At 52.2% G+C, this 20,921-nt stretch overlaps 1 protein-coding gene across 4 annotated transcripts in view; it reads left to right on the forward strand.

Moving 5' to 3' along the window:
- The window catches only part of Gdpd5 (glycerophosphodiester phosphodiesterase domain containing 5), a 79,848-nt gene that overhangs the window by 53,731 nt on the left and 5,196 nt on the right, over positions 1 to 20,921 (forward strand). For 2 of the 4 annotated variants that reach the window (XM_076938663.1, XM_076938671.1), the window contains exons 4-15: positions 3,564 to 3,667; positions 4,734 to 4,839; positions 6,933 to 7,026; positions 7,683 to 7,742; positions 13,457 to 13,555; positions 13,820 to 13,913; positions 14,273 to 14,418; positions 17,089 to 17,171; positions 18,325 to 18,475; positions 19,043 to 19,261; positions 19,746 to 19,903; positions 20,191 to 20,338. In XM_076938663.1, coding sequence (XP_076794778.1) covers positions 3,564 to 3,667; positions 4,734 to 4,839; positions 6,933 to 7,026; positions 7,683 to 7,742; positions 13,457 to 13,555; positions 13,820 to 13,913; positions 14,273 to 14,418; positions 17,089 to 17,171; positions 18,325 to 18,475; positions 19,043 to 19,261; positions 19,746 to 19,903; positions 20,191 to 20,338 — 1,462 coding nt within the window. The remainder of the gene's footprint in view (positions 1 to 3,563; positions 3,668 to 4,733; positions 4,840 to 6,932; positions 7,027 to 7,682; positions 7,743 to 13,456; positions 13,556 to 13,819; positions 13,914 to 14,272; positions 14,419 to 17,088; positions 17,172 to 18,324; positions 18,476 to 19,042; positions 19,262 to 19,745; positions 19,904 to 20,190; positions 20,339 to 20,921) is intronic. The other 2 variants (XM_034514838.2, XM_034514851.2) reach the window with 1 other exon arrangement.

A 20,921-nucleotide genomic window follows, 5' to 3' on the forward strand; every position in this document is an offset into this window, starting at 1 on the left:
CCTCAAATGGTAGGGTTCACCCATAGGTGGCGCGATGGTCCTTCCCTTTCTGAACATCACATGCTGCGGCACATTCTATAAATGTGGAGAGACAGAGGAGAGGGCCAGGGCCGCAAGGTCCACTGGTGTGGCCTCCGAGGTTGGCGAGGCAGCAAGCTCTCTGCACATGGCGGGAGCCTAGCCAGGCCCACTTGCTGATGGGCAGAGCATGGCCAGGCATTTCTCCTTGGTAATTCTCCCTGACAAAGCCCATTAGTGTCCCTGGGAACCTCTTTATCAGTGGAAGGCCACTTCCTCTCCCGATCCTTGCCTTCCTTCCCTGTCCTCTCTCTTCCAATCCCTGATTTTCAGTTTCTTCCTCTGATTGTTTTTGGTACAACCATGTTCCTGTCTCCCTCCCCAGCCATTGGCTGCCTATGGCCTAATGACCTTCAGCTTCTAAAGGACCTTAATCACTAGGTTTCCCAGCCCTAGCTTCTGAAAATGAGGTTCCTAGTTCCTGGTTTCCGAGGTCCTGCCCGTCCCTCCATGCCCAGGTGCCTTGCCTGCTCACCACTCTGTAGGGATGTGGCCACGTGAGCCCAGGACCCTGCTGCCTGCTCTCCTGCCCTAGCCTGTGCACCTGCAGCCTTGGCCTCCTAGGCTCTTATCAGTAATGTCCTGGGGCTTATGTCACACCTGTGGCAGATCCCCTGCCCTCTCCACACTCAGGCTGTTTGCCTAGGACAGGCCCCAGTAGGGTTAGGCTCCCCCTCCCCCACACCTCCTCTGCCCCAGTGGCTCAGCTGTGGGTATGCACTGGAGGCTGTGGAGCTGAGGCCAGTGGGAGTCTGTGCTAACAGCATGGTGGGGAGTTGGGGTGTGCCATACTGAGTGGGAGCCAGATGTTAAAGCTGACCTGGGACCTGCCAGTGAGACTGCAAGAAACAAGTCTTCCATTAGCGAGTAGGCAAAACCCTCAGAAGGACTAGACCTGGGTCTGGTGGGGGGATGGAGGAGGTGCAGGCTCTCATACAGCAGTGTGGGCCAGGATGTGGGGAGGAGGGCTGAGTACCTCTCACTCTGCTCCTTTACTATGACAGCCATCTGGACAGAGGCCCCGAGAGCAAGTCCCCACAGTTAGACAAGTGTCCCGCCTTGGGCCTAGCCAGGGCTCTCTCTCTCCTAGTCTGGGGCTATGCTGGCCCATGTACAGGTGGGGCAGACACAGGCAGACTTTCCTCTGAGATGCTATCCCATCCCTGAACCTGCAACAGACCAGGCTATCCCACCCCAGAACCTGCAGTGGACAAGGCTATCCTATCCCTGAACCTGCAACAGACCAAGCTATCCCACCCCTGAACCTGCAGTGGACCAAACTATCCCACTCCTGAACCTCCAAAGGACCAGGCTGTCCCACTCCTGAACCTGCAGTGGACCAGGCTATCCCACCCATGAATCTGCAACAGACCAAGCTATCCCACCCCTGAACCTGCAGCAAACCAGGCTATCCCACCCCTGAACCTACAGCAAACCAGGCTATCCCACTCTTGAATCTGCAGTGGATCAGGCTATCCCACCCATGAACCTGCAGTAGACCAGGCTATTTTACCCCTGAACCTGCAGTGGACCAGGCTATCCCATCCATGAACCTGCAGTAGACCAGGCTATTTTACTCCTGAACCTGCAGTGGACTAGTCTGTCCCACCCCTGAACCTGCAGCAGACCAGGCTTTTGAGAACTGTTTTTGTCACATCCTTGTTTACAGGCAGAACGGGGTTAGGCCAAGCAGCCTGGCTCTGCACATGACTGTGAGTGGTGGCGACTGCTCACTCAAACATGGGTCACCAACGTAAGTGAGTCACCCTGGCAGGAGCGTGTCAGTGTGCGCCGAGCCATGGTTCTTCTGGGTTGAGAACCTCTTCTGCATGGTGGCAAGGGACCATTCATTTCAACCCTGTGCTGCGAGTGCTATTGTTGCATGTCATTCACATGCACAGAGAGAACACAGAGAGGTTAAGTAAACTTTCCAGGGAAGCACAGCCTATCAGTGGTAGATGGGGATTTGAGATTCCCATGCAGTCTAGCTGCAAACACAGCATTTAGTTATTGATACGGGATGGAACGATTCTGGGAGGCTAAGGAATGTTGTTCTCCCCTCTTTCCTAGTCCTCAGCACTAACAGATCCCACATGATCTAGGGGCACAGAGTGGATTTAAAGACAAGCATTGATGCTGGGGTTCACAGTAGGCTTGAGGGAGTGGAACTGAATCCAGGAAGGCTTCCAGAGCGGGTGGACTCCATAGGTCCTCCATAGGAACCTGGGATAACAAGCCCAAGCCTGTGGCCCTTCACGGTTGAAGAGATGAAGCTTGGGAGTCAGGGGTCACACACAGAAGGGAGGGCTGAACAGTGAAGAACCAGGAAGAGGTTAATTGGAATTCGTTATCCTTTTGCCAGGATGGCCACGCTGTGTTGAGGGACTCAGCGCTCCAGGGCTGACTAATTTGAGTTCTCTCTTCTCATTTGCAGATCATCTCTGCTGACCTCAGCAGCTTCTCTCAGGGCATAGCAAGATGATCTGCCCCAGTTTGTGCTGCTGGATCAACAGAGATGGAAGCTGGGGAAAGCTAGGACTTGTCCAGCGGATGCGTTTGCAGGCTTCTGAGCCAGGCTCCCAGAGGCTGCAGAGGTCTCTGTTCACCCACCTCAGCAGGAGTCAGAAAAGTTTGATCCTCCCCAGCTCAGGCCCCAAAGCCCCTGCACCATGGGGAGAAGGCAGTTGCTACATCTCTTGCAGTCAGGGAACTCTCTGGTCCTAACCTAACTAGCTGTGTGGCTCTGCCAGACTGGCTGGTCTTATGGACTTCAGTGTTTCTGTCAGTATGGGTTAGAAGCGGTAAGCTGAGCCTGCCGTGTAGGCCTATGGGGATGGAGGGTGGACAGGAAAGGGCTGGGGTGTTGTTTGGCTGATAGTGCTTGCCTAGCATGCACAAAGCCCTGGGTTCAAAACTCAGCATTGTCTTGAAGACTTGCAGAGGATTTGAGTTCGATTCCCAGTATTCTCGTTGGGCATCTCACAGATGCCTATAACTCCAGCTCCAGATGGATCCAATGCCTCTGGCTTCTGCACACGCACACACGCAGCATACAGTCATAAAATAAACCTTAAAAACAACCCGGCCTAGGAGTACATGCCTATAATCTCAGCACGTAGAAAGTGAAGGTCAAGAGGACCAGAAGTTTGAAGCCATTTTCAGCTACATCAGGAGTTCTAAGCTGGCCTGGGCTGCAGGCGACTCTGTGAGAGGTTTTTAGGGAGCAGCCCCCAGAGAAGGGGCTAAGACACAGTGGGAAGGCCTCCAGATGTAGCAGAAAGGCCTTAAGCTGCAGCTCCCTCATGGACCCCTAGCCCTGCTGCTGGGTGTCCACTCTTTTGTAACCTGGCTCTGTGACACTGGACAGATTTGGCCCTCTTTGAGCCTCAGCTCCTGGCAGTTGAGGCTTCAGGAAGGGAGGGCAGGGGAGTCCCTTGCCCTAGGAAAGCTGTCCGGTGACACCACCCTCTGCTCTGCTCTTGCAGTGGGAACGCCTGTGGTTCCTGCTCCTTGTCTGCACCTTCAGCCTCACGCTCACCTGGCTCTACTTCTGGTGGGGAGTCCACAACGACTACGATGAGTTCAACTGGTGAGTGGAGGGAGACGCGGGGCTCAGGATGGAGCCTGCTATCCCCGGCTCTGAGAGTTCTACCCTATAGCCTTGAACAAGGCCCATACTGGGAGGCCTGCTCTTGCCCATCTGCAGGCCTCCAGTGAAGGTCCTGTCACAGTCTGGTAAGATAGGGAGAGCTCTGTGCCTCTGAAATTTCAGGAAGGCTTTCCAGAGGAGACATGGGAGCTAGCCTGAACTGCCTCTCAGATGCCTGAAGTTTACAAGGAGCCACAGTAATTCTCTGTAGGTCCAGGCTGTGAGGAGTAGGAGCAGAAGGCAGGGCAGCATCAGCCTGAGGTGGAGGGCCACTAGCCCCCTTTGTAGATAAGAGCTCCAAAGTCCAGAAAGGCCAAGGCCTGGGCAGAATAGGCGGTCCCTAGCCTAGGCTCCCTGGCTCACTGTGGCTGGACTGGCACAGCAAGCAGCTGTCACTGTCTAGTTCAGCTGTGCCTCTTTCCTGGGCACTTCAGGTCCAAGGGCAGGGCCCTTCCTCATATCCTTCATTGTCAGCTTTTAGTGACCAGCAAAAGGCATGGGCAGGGAGGAAGACCCTGTGTGCTCTGGAGAAGTCCTTCACTGATAGATTTTGGAAACTATCCAGCGTGGGGAGTCGGGGATAGGGTGCAAGCCTCTGGTATGCTCTGGATTTCTTTCTCCCTCTGTGAGGTAGGATAACTCCAGCCTCATCAGATCCTTACCAGGACAAAACAGGGGGCTGGGTGGGGGTGGGACACAGAGCTGCTTCCTGGGAGGCTAAGTCTCCATCAGGGGGCGCCTCTGACTCACAGCTTCTGGTGGATTGTGGTTCAAGGATTCTGCTAGGATCTCCAGACTCTTTTAAAGGGACCAGGTAACCTACCGCGTGTTAGTTTTTCCCATTGCTGTGACAAAATATTTGACGTGAGCAACTCCAGAAAGGAAGGGCTTATTTTGGCTCCTGTTCCAGAGTACAACCTGTCCCCGCCATGGAGAGAGGAACTTGAGGCAGGTGCTTATGTCAGGGAGATAAACACTGGGGCTCATCCTGACTCCTCTTTTGTAGTCAATCCAGGACCCCAGCCCATGGGATGGCACCACCCACATTCAGGGTGGGTCTCCCCACCCCATTTAACCGGATCTAGAAGCTTCCTCATGGACTCATCTCCCAGGTGATTCTAGATTCTGTCAAGTTGACGATATGAACTGTCACACTCTGCATAGCACCAGACTGGACCACTGACATTAGTGAATGCAGTAAAGGACACACTGCTGCCTCTGTCTGCCCTGGAGCCCAGCAAGATGAGCCAGGCCCACTCACATGCCAGAGCTGGGCCCTGGTCTCTATTAAATATCACAGATTCAACCCTGCGTCTTTGTGAGTGTCTAAAGCACAGGTAGTATTATGGATTCATGAGAACATTGGTTGCTGGCCCTCAATGGAAACTCCTAGACAGCTGCACACACCCTGTAACATATGGACAAACTAGGTTCAAGGAGGGGCGCGCACCCATGGTCATATAGCCAGTCAGTGTCAAGAACATGTGTCCAGGGAAGTCTGGGCAAATAAGGTCTCAGAGAGGATAAAAGAACCTTTGTGAGGTCTCACAGTAAGTTGATGATGGATCAGTGATGGAGACAGACACCTGAACCTTGATTGCTCCCTGTCACAGGGGAAGCTCAGCAGATGGGTGTTCACCCAGCCTTGGAGGCAGCCACAGAGGCCTGCTACCTGTTTGGAATCTGAAGCTTCTCTCAAATCTCTGGGATTATTTACTGCATACACACAAAAAGGACGTAAGCAAGATTCAGGAGTTGGCACTGAGTGGGGATAGACAGAGAGAGCCACTTGGGGCCTGGAGTGTCCAGCCATTTGCCATTGAGACAACATTAGCATCTGCAGAGTTCACACTGGAGAATACACGGGGATTGCAGACAAAATCATAAAAACACCCAAACAAAACTCAGATGATGTTTTATGACAGTTGACAGATGTGGCCTATGGGCTGCAGGTTGGACACACCTGGTAGGCTACTGTGTGTTTGTCCTGGAGGTGTCCCTGCCCAATGTGGCCAGTGGGACCAGAAGATCTTTTTGGTGTAGCTCCAGAGCCAATCCCCTGCCTTCTTTGGGCCTCAGTTTCCCAAGTTGTACAATTTAAGGTGAGCCTCCCCTGCAACCTTCTGAGTAGCAGGCCTCCCCACAGGCTCAGAGCAAGGCCCTGGGAAGAGACAGGGAGGCAGCTGCCCCATGCAGTCTTCCTGATGTCACCTCTCAGCTCCAAGCAGGCTGCCACTAAGTGTCCTGGTACTGGCTCACACTCATAACACATCACATGAGTGAATTCACCATCTGAGCCTCTCTCTCCCCATAACACAAGGAGGTGTGTGAGAGTGAGCCGTCTTTCTGGCTGCAGCCTCCAGGACCAGTAAGAAGTGTGTTCCCTCTGCCCTGTCATTCTGTTTATAGCAACACAACCAAGAAAAAAGAAATGTGGCCATTTTCTGATCTTTGTGTTAGCTTATATAGGAAGTCTCATTAATGGGAAGCTGGCTATATATGGGACATGAATGCAAGAAGACCACATGCTGCTTTAAAAAAAAATCACATTTTCTCAGCATTTTTACTAGTTTCAGTGAATGCTTGTGTTAGGAAGAGTTTGTTATGTCCTTGTCACAAGCCTCCCTCCCTTCACTCCCTGAAGCCCTATGAAGGGCATTCTACCATCTCCATCCTACAGGTGAGCGGACTGGAGTGGTCCAGCTCACCACTTCTAAGGTTCCACATTTTCACATTTTGCCCTTAAACTTGAGGCAAATGGCACAGTCAAGGCATCTTGGGATCTGTAACATCTGTCACCTCGGCAAGGTCCTATGAGCCAGCAAGAGGCAGTGTGGGGATTAGATCCCAGAGTGTGTTCATCCCTCTGAGCTGTGCTGGTCATGCTCCTGAGGGTGGCAGGCATGTGGAACAGCCCTGGGGTGGTTATCCCAGATCTGCTGTTCACACACGTATAAAAGTGCAGTGCAGAGGCCAATGGGGAGGAAGTGTAATGGCCTTCAGCATGGTGACTCTGGGCTCTTCTGCTTCTCGTTTTCTGAGTGCCCACTAGAAGTAGGCTTGACTGTCGATAAAGGAAACACTGATTGCCGATACAGGGCGAGAAAGGGCTGCTTGTGGTTCTCTACCTGCAGCTTCCTGACAGCTGAGACTGCCCTAGATCCTTGGCTCAGTGGAGGTCTGACTTCTGCCCTTCTCCCACCAGGTACCTCTACAACCGCATGGGCTACTGGAGTGACTGGTCCGTGCCCATCCTGGTGACCACGGCTGCTGTGTTCACGTACATCGCAGGCCTCCTGGTATGGGTGAAGGGGCTCCCTTGGGCTCATGTGCCTTATGTGGGTCTGTCCCCAGGAGGGGCAGGCTTGGCCTCTGATGGTCTATGGGGGATAGGGATATGCCCGGACTCCCTGAATGTTGCCTGGGAGGAGGAGGTCTCATTTTCCTAGTCTCTTTCGGCTGTCCCTCTGGCAGCCCCTCTCCATCCCCCCAGGCCAGAGGAGACATTCTGGCTTTTCAGCATCTACTACAGACATCTTCCAGAAACTGCTTGGGCTGCCTACCCAGAGTGTCCTCCACACTGAGAGACTCGGGTTGAGCACACTTGGCCCTGGGAGCTCCTTGGGGACAGGGCTCAGATCTGCTTCCGAATCTTGGGCCTGGAAATCTCCCAACAAGCAGAAGCATTGAGTTGGGTAGTTTTCATGCAGCCGAACCCAGGGACCTTTCACAGGGGAATTCCCAGAGGAGGAGGCTTGAGGCCTGGAGTAATCTGGAAGGAAGCCAGGCCTGGACGGGGCTGGGCTGGGCTGGGCTGGGCATTCCTGGTGCCTGTGGGGAGGGTGTGTCCTGCCTAGGGTTAGCCCAAGGGCAGAAGTGTGGAGCAGGGTGTCTGGAGAGCTTGCCAGCTCTCCAGACACGTGTGGCTTGACTGGCCCCCTGGGCCTCTCTTCAGGTCCTGGCACTATGTCACATCGCCGTGGGGCAGCAGATGAACCTGCATTGGATACACAAGGTAATGGAAGGCTGCTCCAAGCGGGAGGAGAACAGAGGCCTGGAAGCAGAGAGTAGCCTGGCTGGTCCCTCCCCTGGGTCACCTTTGTAACGGTTCTGCTATTCCACTGAACTCTTGCTGGGCCAAGCAGCATTCACTCCCTTAACCCTCACAGCCCTGCAGTGTAGGCACTGCCACCATCCTGTGCAGGGTCAAAAAACCAGAGAGGTTTGTCAACACGCCTATGGTCTCACAGCCACAGCACAGCTCTGCCTTAGCTCTGCCTTCTCCACTGTCGTTAGTGAGCTCTGGTGCTGTTTCCTGGGATGGCCCAGACTGTCCTGGTCTGGTCCTGATCACTTTCTGCCACTACCACGGGACAGTCACCTCGGCTTCTGCTGCAGAAGATGTCATCCCCACCCTCGGCGTGCCCACCTTTCCGTGGCTTTTACCCCCTCGCTCTGGCCCTCATTTGCTCTTTCTCTTTGAGCTCCTTTCCTGGATTTGAACCCTCTCTCTACAGCCTGTGTCCCAAGGCAGGGGTTTCTCCTCAGCCCTGGCAGCCTCCCCTCTCAGATACATTTTACAATATGTGTGGTATTAATTTCTACTCCACTCTAATTTAATGACACATGAAGATTAACCTGGCACTGACAGCTTCTCCCTCTGTCCCAGTGTTCAATCCAGACTGGTCCAACACCTCATCTCTGTCTGTTTGTGTCTCTCTGTGTCTCTGTCTCTCTGTGTCTCTCTCTGTCTGTGTCTGTCTGTCTGTCTCACACACACACGCACACCCCTATGCTGAGTGTAGGTTGTTGATGCTATGCTTGATCAGGGCCACAGGACTAGGCCAGTCCTGGCCAAGATAGAGCCATCCTCTTTAAGGAGTTCGGTGGGGGAGGCAGGGGGTGGGGGAGGAGTCATCTCTTTCCCCACAGCATGGCTAACACCATCTAAGAAGAGGCAGAAATGTCTGGAAACAAACAGGACCCACGAGACTGACCTAGCTAGCAGGGAGACAGAAAGAGGGAAAGAGGGCACAGGTTAGGTGTGTGGAGCAGGATGGGGGTCACCTTGGGAACCAGGCCTAGTTGACTGAAGTCTTGCAGGGATGGAAAGAACAGTCCCTGCTGATGACTCCATACTGAGAACTGCTCTGAGGCTTCCTCAGCCCCCTCTGGGAGGTGCTTTCTTCTCTCAGCTGCATTGTTGACATTTGAAAGAGGATATCAGCTGGCATCTGGGGATAGGGCACACATGCTGTGGTCACCTCCTGGGGCTGTGCCTGGCTCTCAGCAGGTCAGGTCACACATGCTTGATCCTAAGGGAGAAGCCTGCAGTTCTACAGAGCCAGCCAGATCAGGGTCCCTCAGCTAACCTGCTTCCTGCTCCAGGCCCTTTCCCTCCCATCCACACTCTGTGAGGTCTCAGAGGCAGAAGGGCCTGCCAGGCAGAGTTGAGCCAAGCTGGATCTGTTTCCAGGCTGGCCTGGGTTCCCAGGCTCTGGGTTTTAGAACAGGACCTGGAAATCCTACTGATGGAATTCTGGTTATTTCTGTCTGCTTGCTTTATCTTAATTCATTTTTTATGTGAACAAAAATTCAGACATGAAAAATACTTGCTGAACTTTTTCCTGCATACACTCCCTTTTTATTTGAATTGTGTGTGTGTGTGTGTGTGTGTGTGTGTGTGTGTGTGTGTGTACACAACAGCATGTATATGGAGGTCAAAACACACCTTTTGGGAGTCCATTTTTTTTTCTCCATGTGAGTCCTGGGGATCAAACTCAGATCATCAGGCTTGGCAACAAACACTTTTACCTTCTGAGCCATCTCACTGGTCCCCTCTTTTCTTTAAATTTATTCTATGAGCACAGGTGTTTCGCCTGCATTTGAGCATAATACATGTATGCAGTGCCTCCAGAGGCCAGAAGAGAGTGTAAGGTTGTCTGGAACTGGCATTATAGGCAGTTGTGAGGTCCCCTGCAAGGGTAGCAGTGTTCATAACTGCTGAGCGATCTCTCCAGCCCTCTCCCTTTCTCTGTACATACACAGTTACCTCATCTGTGCCCTCCTTTTAAAAAAGTGCCAGGAGCGCCTCCTTGGACACAGTAAGGCCATGGCCATCAATCAGTGCCTGCTGCTTGCTCTGGTCACCCCCTCATTCCTGAGTCATCAGCCCAGCTCGTTAGAATCTACTAATTTTCAGTCCTTTTGCAGGGCAGTGTGGCTGTGATCTAGGAGAAAAAAAAAAAACATTGTGTATTTTCCTTGTTCTCTTCTTTTACTGTTGTTTTGAGGCATGTTCTCAATATGTAGCCCCTTAGAACTCACTCTACAGAACACGCTGGCCTTGAACTCACAGAGATCCATCTCCCTCTGCCTCCTGAGTACTGGGATCAAAGGTGTAACACTACTCTCAGCTTTTTCTAAACTCATCATCTTCCTGCCTCAGCCTCCTGAGAGCACACATTACCGACCTGTGCCACCATGTCCAACAAGAAGGTATACAATGCCCTTGGGCACATGGTGCCAACCTGTGCTCCCTAGGCAGTGTGTGGTTGTGCCAGCAGGATCTCCTTGCCACAGGATTTCAGGTGGGAGCTGTTCCCTTGGGAAAGACCTTCCTGAGAGGTCAGAGGTTCTCCTAAGTACTCCCAGCCTGCATTTCCCCTCTGCTCAGTTTTCCCAGACCTGAGTTTTATCTTTGTGTCTTCTGTCCTTTTGTTGTGGGATCTGCTTATTAATTTGCTTTGTAGATTTTGGAAGTTGACCCTTTGGTTGATGAACTGCAGATAATTTTGCCCAGTTTGTCCTTCATCTTTTGTCTTTTTGACTTTGCTTATTGTATTTGTGCCATACAGGTTTTTTTTTATTTCTAAAAAAAAAACAAAAAAACAAAAAACAAAACAACAACAACAACAAACCCTTTGATCTGGCTGGGCATTGTTATGCATACCTTTAACGCCAGCACTCAGGAGGCAGAGGGAGGTGGATCTCTATGTGTTGGAGGCCAGCCTAGTCTACAAAACAAGTTTCAGGATAGCCAAGGATACACAGAGAAACCCTGTCTTGGGTGGGGAAAAAAGACATAAACAAACAACCCTCAAATCTATCATCTCTTTTTGTGGCCCTTGGGTTTGGATCAGACTTAAATGTTCCTTAATCTTTTAGAAGTTATTTTGGAGCCTGGATCCAAGATTTTGGATCTTCCCAAGCTCACTGAAGGTGCTTCCCAGTGTCCCCAGCTGTCTCCCCTCCCCTTTGCATCGGAGATGCCTTTATGCTCCTTCAATGCCTTTAGATCTCTTTCTGAATGTAGCTTTCATTTATCCCTCTGGTCTTATGCCAGGGTCATATTGCTTTGAAGATGTCAGTTTTATGGGACATTTTAATCTTGATCTGTGTTTAGAGTCCCTGGTTCCCCTGAGTCCCAAGAAGGGGAGAGCAGAGAGACTTGGGAATGGGCAGGAGGTGAGCACTGTGGCCCAGGGCTCAGGCCTATGAGGGGCCTGGGAGGCGGGAAAGTTGAGGCAAACATAAGGCCCCTGTGTGAGATGACTTTTGTGCCTAGCTACCACCCAGAGCCATCCAAATACCTCTGGGGAGGGATGCTGTGCTCTGAGCTCTCTGCCCTGCCCCTGCTGCTGTGCCTCTAATTCCCCCACCCCAGGGGGCAGCAGCTGGGCTTCAAGGCTTATACCCAGGAGGGCTGTACCAACCACCCAGGCTGAAGCCCAGAAAGAAGCCTGACTCTGCCTGGTCATAGGAGGTGTGGCTGAGCTGGACTGGGGCCTGCTGGGCCCCATGGACACTTCAGCAGCACTGACTGTGAATTCAGCCTGTTCTCCAGCTGCTGGTGCACATGACGGTTCTTTCTGGTGCTAGCTTCTGTCTTTCCAGCTACACTCTAAAAAAGCACATTTGACCTGTGGCGGTGGCACACACCTTTGATCCCAGCACTTGGGAGGCAGAGAAATCCTGCAGAGAGAGAGAGAGAGAGAGAGAGAGAGAGAGAGAGAGAGAGAGAGAGAGAGAGAGATTTGAGAACTTCCAGTATGCCAAACACCATGTTTGTCATAATAGCATCAAGCAGCATTTATTGAGTACTTGCTGTATATGACTTGTCTGCTCATCTCTGTTACCCGCTTCAGTTATAATTATTCAAAATGGCAGTACTCACATCTAATAATCATTTCCTTTTGGTGGCAGCTACTGTGCAAAGCATCTTACATGCATGTTCTCATTTATGTCTCAAGCCCCTCCCTGGAAGGTATTCATCATTATCCCTATATTCCTGCTCAGAGCTGTTCCCTGAAGGTGTTACCCTCCTCCAGTGCAACAGGGTTTGACCCAGGGATGTGACTCAGGTGTAGAGACCCCAGGCATCTGCCAAGAGGCTAACCAATCTACAATCCTGAATTCCAACTCTCCTTGTGTCTCAGCATAAAGGCAAAAATGAATGAATGCATGAATGAATGAATGAATGAATGAATAAGTGAGTAAAGGAGTGGATTCCTCCTTTGCTATCATGAGTCTGCCCAGAAGGACAGAAATGCCACCGCTAAGTTCAGGTCTACCCCAGGCCTCCGGGTGGATCCTCCCAGGTTAGGTGTGGGAGGGCTCACGATGTTGCAAGCCTGTGCTATTCCTGTGTCTGAATGGCACTGTGGGGAAGAGTCCCTTCCTGAACATTTCAATAATGCTCCTGAGCATGATGGGTACCACGGCAGCAACTGTAAAACTGTGATGAAATTTTAATTGTATTAGGATTGTGGGGAATCAGTTTTATTGCAAGGACTTCCGCTGTTGGCCTCCTCTTGTAATAAGATGTCTTCATAAAGGGCTCCTCAGAGTCCCCACCCCCACCCCGCTGTCTCATACAGCCTTTGTGAATGAGGTAGGAGCCTGGACCATAAGAAATTCTAGGGCTCCAGAGAGGACAGAAACAGGGAACCCCAGATTAGTCTTACTTAGTTTGGGGTTTTGGGTGCCAGTCGCCACAGATCTCTGTCCCTGAAGGCACCTCGATGCTCATTACAGCTGTGCCCCACACTTCCTGTGGAGCATACTAGAAACTGGGCTGGGGATGTGGCTCAGTTGGTAGTGTCTGCCTAGCATGGACAGGACCCCGGGTACAGTCTCCAGCATAGCATTAAGCATGCTGGTGCCCGTCTGTAGTCCTAGCACTAGGGAGGCAGCAGAGGGATAAGGAGTTCAAGGTTACAGGAGACCTGATGTCGGGAGAAAAACAGCCAAATGCAGGAGACCTAGGCAGCCAGTTCAGCAGACAACACTGTGAGCTGAGCCTGCCTCAGTGTGGGCAGGCTCATCTTCCCTTCTCTTTCTCCATGTCTCTTTCCCCTGGGATCTGCCCGCCTTTCCTGCCTCTGCCTCTGGCTGGCCTCTCACTGTCCACGCTGCCTTCAGCTCATCCCAGGCTGTCTCCTTCCCTCCCCCTCCTGCTCTGTGTGCTCCTCCTCCTCATCTTTTTTTGTTTTTGCTTTTGTTTTGAGACAGGGTTTCTCTGTATAGCCCTGGCTGTCCTAGAACTCACTCTGTAGATCAGGCTGGCCTCAAACTCACAGAGATCCATCTGCCTCTGCCTCCCAAGTGCTGGGATTAAAGGCACTGCACTGCCCCTGCCCTGTGTGCACTTCTGTTTTCTTTCTCTTCTCCCAAACAGAGGTCCCCTCATTCTTGCCCTGACCCTCTGTCTGGAACTTTCCTCTCCAGATGGGGCTGGTGGTCATCCTGGCTTCCACGGTGGTGGCCATGTCTGCAGTGGCCCAGCTATGGGAAGATGAGTGGGAGGTGCTGCTGCTCTCCCTGCAGGTGAGTAGGGTGGGCTAGGGACAGGGACACTGCCTCCCCAGGACCTTTGCAACAGGCGAGCTTTTATCACTTCTGTTTCTCCACACCAAAGCACACAGAGGAACAGGGAGGGGTCTGCAGAGCAGGCTTCACAGTGTCCTCAGCTGACAAATGGAGAGAGGATTGCCTATCTTGTAGGCAGAGACGGTCAGCAGCATGCTGGTGACCGGAGGGTCTGGATCTGCCTTTGAGTCCCTGGTCCCTCCTGCCTCTCTTCACACCCAGGGCACAGCACCATTCCTGCATATAGGGGCCCTGGTGGCCATCACCGCACTCTCCTGGATCGTCGCTGGACAGTTCGCCCGTGCAGAGCGGTCCTGTGAGTATCCCCTAGAGAGGGCCCACCCATCCTGACCTCCATGAATACCAAGGCCAGCTTAGACTGTCCCCACTAGAACTCTACCTGGGTGGTCTGGGTATGAGGTGGGGCCCTTGTGCTTAACATCAGGGGCTGGCTTCAGGCCGTTTATACCAAAGGATGCTCTGGAGTTTTGATTTGGGTGCCTATGTCTTCATGTACGTGTGTGCATAAGTTGTAGGTGGGTTCACTTCCTGTCAGAGCAAAGGGCACTCCCCAGAACACCAAGTTCTGATTCCAGTCTGGCTGGCTAGGCATGATTGGGCCCAGTAAGAGACACACAGTGGCTCATGGGATGTTCCTACTGCCTATGTCTGCAGCCTCCCAGCTCACCATTCTTTGTACCTTCTTCGCCGTGGTCTTCACCTTCTACCTGATCCCTCTCATCATCTCCTCTCCCTGCATCATGGAGAAAAAAGACCTGGGCCCCAAACCTGCTCTCATCGGCCACCGAGGGGCTCCTATGGTAAGTAACCCCAGAGGGTGGAATGGGGTAACAGCCATTGCAGGAGAGGAGCCTGTGGGAAATGAATGTCATGTCTGTGTCAGCAGATGTATTGTCACCACAAAAGGACATCCTGGTTTGGTTTGATCTGCTTGAGACAAACTGGAATTTAAACTACCACCAGCCTTCCTGCCTCTGTCTCCTGAGTGCTGGGGTCACAGGCATATGCCACCATGCCCAGAACATAACGACTTAAAAGCAAACAACAGGCTGGGGGAGATGGTTCTACAGGGAGAAGCACTTGCCGTGAAAGCCTGGCACTCTGTGTTTAATCCCTGCAACCTACGTAAAGATAAAAGAGAAGATGTCTGTGAATTCTGCATGTGCACTGAAGCATGTGTGTGCATGCTCACACATATACACACAGGCACACACACATGCGCATACACACATATGCACACAGGCACACACACGTGCACACACACATATACACACATGCACACACATGCGCACACACATATACACACACATGCACACACACACACACACACACGTACATAATGATAATTGTAAGTACCAAATTGACAGTATTTAAAAGTACTTACTTTCACTTTTGTGTGAATGATTGCTTTGCCTGACACCATGGAGGCCAGAAAAGGGCATCAGATCCCCTGAGACTAGATGGAATTATAGACGGTTGTGAGCTGCCATGCAGGTGCTAGGAATCAAACCAAGGTCTTCTGGAAGAGCAGCCAGAGCCATCTCTCCAGCCCCCAATTTAACAATTATTTAATATGACCTAATATCATAGTTATTTTTTCTTTGTCTTCAAAAATATCTTTTTGTAGTGCAGACTTTTAAAATCATGGTCCGAATGACATCATACAGCCCGTCTGCTTGACACATGTCTCCTGAGTGCCTTTTCATCTGTGACAGACACCCCCCTCCCCGCCTGCCGCCACCGCCACGTCTCCTGTGTGCTATTTATCTGTTGATGAAGCTATCTCTAGACAGCCTGTCAAGCTGTGCATATGGCTGCTCCATCCTGTGGTGGCTTGCTTATTATATACGTTGTCCTGTTTTTGAGACAGGGTCTCAGTGTGCAGCCCAGAATAGCCTGGAACTCGCAAACCATCTGTCCCAGCCTCCTGAGCGTTAAGGTTACAGGTGTGTGCCACCGTGCCTGGTTGTGGTGTTCATTTTATGCTTGTTTGGTTTCTACCCTGACACGGGATAATGGTGCATATTTGCAGGTTAAAGTGTTGTTCTCAAATGTGTACACAATGCATTATCCTCACACCAGAGCGATTTGCCCATCACCTTACACACTGTTTCATTGTGTTAGGAACATCCAGAATCCTCTCCTCTGCCTGTTTCAAAATACACAGGAAGTTAGCATTTACTACAGCCACCCTATTGCTGTAGAATGCTAGAACCCGTTCACGATGCCCATCATTTCTACCTGTAACAGCCTTCCCCTCCCACTCCTAGCCTCTTTGACCACTATTCCGCTCTTCACTTCTACTTTAAAAACAACAAACAAACAAACAAACAATCCCCAAACCCTTTTTTAAAAAATGTGGCATTGCACATCTTATACCTCAGGACACATGTGGAGATTCGGCGGACAATTTGCAGGGGTCAGTTCCCTCCTACCATGGGAATTAAACTCAGATCGTCAGGTTTGGCAGCAAGAACCTATCCCTACTAAGCCATCTTGCAGACGTTTTAGTGCTGTTTTTTTGGGGGGGCGGCGGCCAGTGCTCTCTCCATGTCACTGTGAATGACTGTGTCCAGGGTCACCAAGTGTGTGTTCCTGAGGGCTTCTCGAATGATTACCGTTCCTTTTGAGTTGCCGGGTCTAAATCCAATCTCTGGTTTGGTGATGACCTCTAGTGGTAGGAAGAGGTATGGCAATTTACTCTGACTTCATGGCACCAAAGGAGACCCGCGTCTCCCCCCCCCCGCCCCCGCCCCCGCCCCCAGAACAGTGATCCCATATTCCCAAAGGTCAAAAGAGAAGGTGGGTCCTTAGGAGGGAGGATTCACCCAGGGTTGCAAGGCAGAGTCATGCGGCGCAATGGCTGGGACTGACCTTCCAGGCGATAATCTGCTATAGGGTTGCAAACTTAATAAGTTGGGTGCCGAGCATGAATTTTAGTTCCTGTAATAGTGTAGTGATGTAGAGAATATTATCATTGCTGTATAGATGAAACTCATCACACCACAGCAACCCCATCCTCTCTCCTCCCCTCCAGAATCTCCACCTGGCCTGGGCTCTGAGATTAAGCCAGAAGGGACCAAGCACTCAGTCTCTGCCCAAGGCTACCGCAGGGCCACAGGCCTGTGGAAAAGGCCATTTGCTTCCAGAGTCTCGCTCAGTGCCTGTAATATAGCAAGGGCAATATGGTCAGAGTTATCATTTGCTGAGTCTTAGCTGTGTCCGGCACTTATATGAGTCCATACTCAGCACTGCCTGCCCCTTCCCCCAAACTCCACGAGGTATACATATCATAGCAAATGAAAAAAATGGAACCTTGAAGCAGCTGTGTGGGTGCCCAGGTTCCCATAGCAACTCCACAAAGGAGCCAGAATGAGAGGCAGACCTCCCAGCAGAGGGGACCGCCCACTGGCTGGGGAAGGGTCATCAGCTGGACCCTAACTCTGCCCTCACCAGTCCTTCCTCTCCAGTTGGCTCCAGAGCACACACTGATGTCCTTCCGGAAGGCCCTGGAGCAGAAGCTGTATGGGCTGCAAGCTGACATCACCATCAGGTTTGGTGGTGGCCATTCCCCACCCCACCCCCACCCCACCTCTGCATGAGGGTCTCCTTATAAAACCTCCTGCCCCTGCCTTGGTAATGGAAGGGGAATGAAGGCTTGGCTGGTCCACAGCAGGCCAGGCAGCCTTCTAGTGCCAATGAGGTTTGTGCCAGACTTCAGAATAGAAAGAACGGGCTCTTGTTCAGGCGGGGTTTAGGTGTGGGGACCTAGAGCCCTGCCACAGACACATTGGGAAACAAATTACATCTGTGAGTCTCATGCCTTTCATCCCAGCACTCTGGAGACAGAGGCAGGCAGGTCTCTGTGAGTTCGAGGCCAGCCTTGTCTACAAACCAAGTTCCAGGACAGCCAAGGCTGCACAGAGAAACCCTATTTCAACAAACAAACAAACAAATCATATGGAAGTGATGCACACATTTCCATCTACAGATATAGCACATGTGTTAGTATGAATGTCAGTGGGGAAACCCATCCCAATCTATCAGAGGTTACCCCTGAGGAGGAGAGAAGGCAGGGCCACCAAATACTACTCCACAGGATGTACAATACACAGCTACACCACATATGTGAGGTTACCACTCCTGGTGTAGACCGCAGAGATTATACACCTCACACCTCTCTCCATAGGAACCTATAAAATGCCTTGAGAACAGGGAGCGAGGAGCCCTTTATTAGTCCACAAAGAAGCTCTGTGAGCTGTGGCCAGCCCTGGTGGGTTGATAAGGACGAGAGAAGTATGTGGACTTTGTCTAAGAGGCCTGTGCTGGCACTGCTATCAATGTGACATTTCAAGGACTTGGTTTGAGGCCAGGTTCCACCATTTAGTGGACCTTGAGCTAAATGCTTCCTGCTTAGCCTCTGTTCCCCCATTATCAATCCGGGTAGTACCTACCTTCTATCGGTGCTAAGTGCACACGCCCACTTTCCCCAGACCTCCCCTCCCCAGCTGTCTTCTCCATATAGAAGCCAAGGACTTGTTCCTTGAACCCTTTGAGGTCCCCACTGGCCCAGGGCGGGGGGGGGGTCTGTAGTAGCTGAGATGGGAACAGAAAAGCTGTGTCCTTTGAGGGTGGGGAGCAGGGAGGGTGGTGATGGGGACAGGTGATATCTCTGAGTAGGTGGTGACAATGGTCCTCTCCTGCAGCCTTGATGGTGTGCCCTTTCTCATGCATGACACTACCCTGAGGCGGACCACCAATGTGGAGCAGGTATTCCCGGAGCTTGCCCGCAGGCCTGCTGCCATGCTCAACTGGACTGTCCTACAGAGGCTCAACGCCGGCCAGTGGTTCCTCAAGGTTTGCCTGTACCTGGGCCTGCCCTAGGCATGGGAGACATGGAAGGCTCCTAAAGAAGGAGGCAGGTGGCCTTCAGCTCAGATGACCCTAACCAGGCTAGCCAGTGACCCCCTCTGGGCTCTTGTATCTGGACCCCGTAGCTGCCACTGCTTGTTTGGGGTCTCTGGTGATTGGCTTTCCTTCTCAAGGATGCTGATCCTCAATGGGCTTGTTGAAGCTGTGGATACAGGACTGGGTCATTCCCTAGTACCGCATAAGCCTGACGGGGTAGTGTAATCCCAGCAACAGAGATGGAGGTAAAGAGGAACGGGAGCTCAAGGCCATCTTTGACCACATAGTGGACTCAAGGCCATGATGGACAGGCTCTAAACAAAGGATTCACTTGGAAAGGGGGGGCAGGCTGGAGGCAAATGTTAGGCACTCCTAAGACCCTACTGGGCCACAGTGATCAATTGCTCAACATATCTGCAGTCACTGGTGGTCCTGGGTCTCCATGCCCCATTGCCAGGAAGACATTTGAAAGCTCTGTAGACCTAATGATAGCATGCACGTTTCTGTTTCTGCCAGACTGACCCCTTCTGGACGGCCAGCTCCCTGTCACCCTCTGACCACAGGGAGGTTCAGAACCAGTCCATCTGCAGCCTGGCAGAGCTCCTGGAGCTAGCCAAGGGCAATGCCACACTGCTGCTCAACCTTCGGGACCCGCCCCATGATCACCCATACCGAGGCAGCTTCCTCAACATCACACTGGAGGCCGTGCTGCGTTCAGGCTTCCCACAGCACCAGGTGAAGCCCAGTGGACTGACTACCTTGGCTTAGCCCCCTGCATCGAGATAGACGCACCTGTTCCCTTCTTCAGACTTCAGTTTCCCTGTTGGTGAAGCAGGGCTGTGTGCACCTTATTTTCCTGACTGGCCCATTGTGGGGACAATAGATTCTTTGACTCTCTCAGAGGAGAGTAATGGCCCACGTTCTCTGGTTACTTGAGTAGAACCTGGCCCAAATCACTGTGGTGTGACAGTTTGGGAACCTGATACCACTGTGTGACACACACTTCTCTAGATGCTATTGACTGTGGTCAGAGGAGGGGAGGGTGGGCTTGCCCATCTTGTCTTGACCAGGCAAGCTGCCCGAGTTGTTCACTATGGGCTCTACTGCTACAGTCAGGCCCCACTTTGACCCTTGAAGGGTCTGGGAGGTCTAGGATCCTCTCCCCAAATCTGGAGATGAGAACTCTGACCAGCCTGACCACCCTGTCTCCTGCTGGCAGGTCATGTGGCTACCTAACAGGCAGAGGCCTTTGGTACGGAAGATGGCTCCTGGCTTCCAGCAAACATCTGGGTCTAAAGAAGCCATCGACACCCTACGGAAAGGTCACATCCAGAAGCTAAACCTCCGCTACACTCAGGTGTCCCACCAGGAGCTCAGGTGCCTGCCCTGTGCCGTTCAAGGTGGTCCTGGAGGAGGGAGGGACTGTGTATCCCCCAGTTCAACCCTCCACTTAGCACATGTGGGCACAGGGCAGAATACGCAGGGAGCTGGGGCACACAGGGTTTGGAAGTGGGATGAGAAACACTGAGCAGAGCTAGGCTTGCCTGTGAGTGTAGACTCCCTGGACACAAACACACTTTCCTCCTGGGCTGGCTGAGAAAGTGTCTGGCATGCTCCTCCAGCTTCCCACAGCAAAGCAGCTAAAGACCTCTGTCCCTCCCCAGGGACTATGCATCCTGGAACCTAAGTGTAAACCTCTACACTGTCAATGCACCGTGGCTCTTCTCCCTGCTGTGGTGTGCCGGGGTCCCCTCCGTCACTTCCGACAACTCCCATACCCTTTCTCGGGTGCCTTCTCCACTCTGGATCATGGTGAGTTGGAGACTGTGAGGCCTGAGGACATCTAAGAGATGGTAAAGAGGGCCATCAGTTACCTGTAAGGGCTTTCCCTGCAGAGGATACAGGGCATCAGGGGATGGTGGCATCCACAGTGTGTGTGGAGGGGTAGAGGTAGACTAAGGCACAACGGAATTGTCACAGCTTCTGGGGTCTTCACTGAAGTGCTGGGGACCCTGGGCCTGAACCACAGAAAGGTCACATTGCCTAGGAGTCTCAAGAAGCTAAGTTTCCTGGGTCATGGGCTACTCCTTAGATTTGGGAGGACAGGGCAGGTCTACTCAGAGGACTGTGAGGAGTGTGTGGGGATCAGTCTTGGAGCACCTGAGATCATCTGAACTCCCCCTCCGGCCCCCGAGATAACCCTGGGAATGAGGCAGAGGCAGGTAGAAGGCTCCGTAGCTAACAGGGTTGCAGTGTTGGCAAGTCAGAGCTAGGTTACCGATGGTTTCATGGAGAGAGGTGTGGGCAAGGCCAGAAGAAGGCCTCAGTCATGAACAGGAGGCTATGGAGGCCTGGGCTGTGAGCTTTAGACTCATACAACTTATCATGACCCTTG

The sequence above is a fragment of the Arvicanthis niloticus genome, chromosome 1, assembly GCF_011762505.2.
Source record: "Arvicanthis niloticus isolate mArvNil1 chromosome 1, mArvNil1.pat.X, whole genome shotgun sequence".
NCBI lineage: Eukaryota > Metazoa > Chordata > Mammalia > Rodentia > Muridae > Arvicanthis > Arvicanthis niloticus.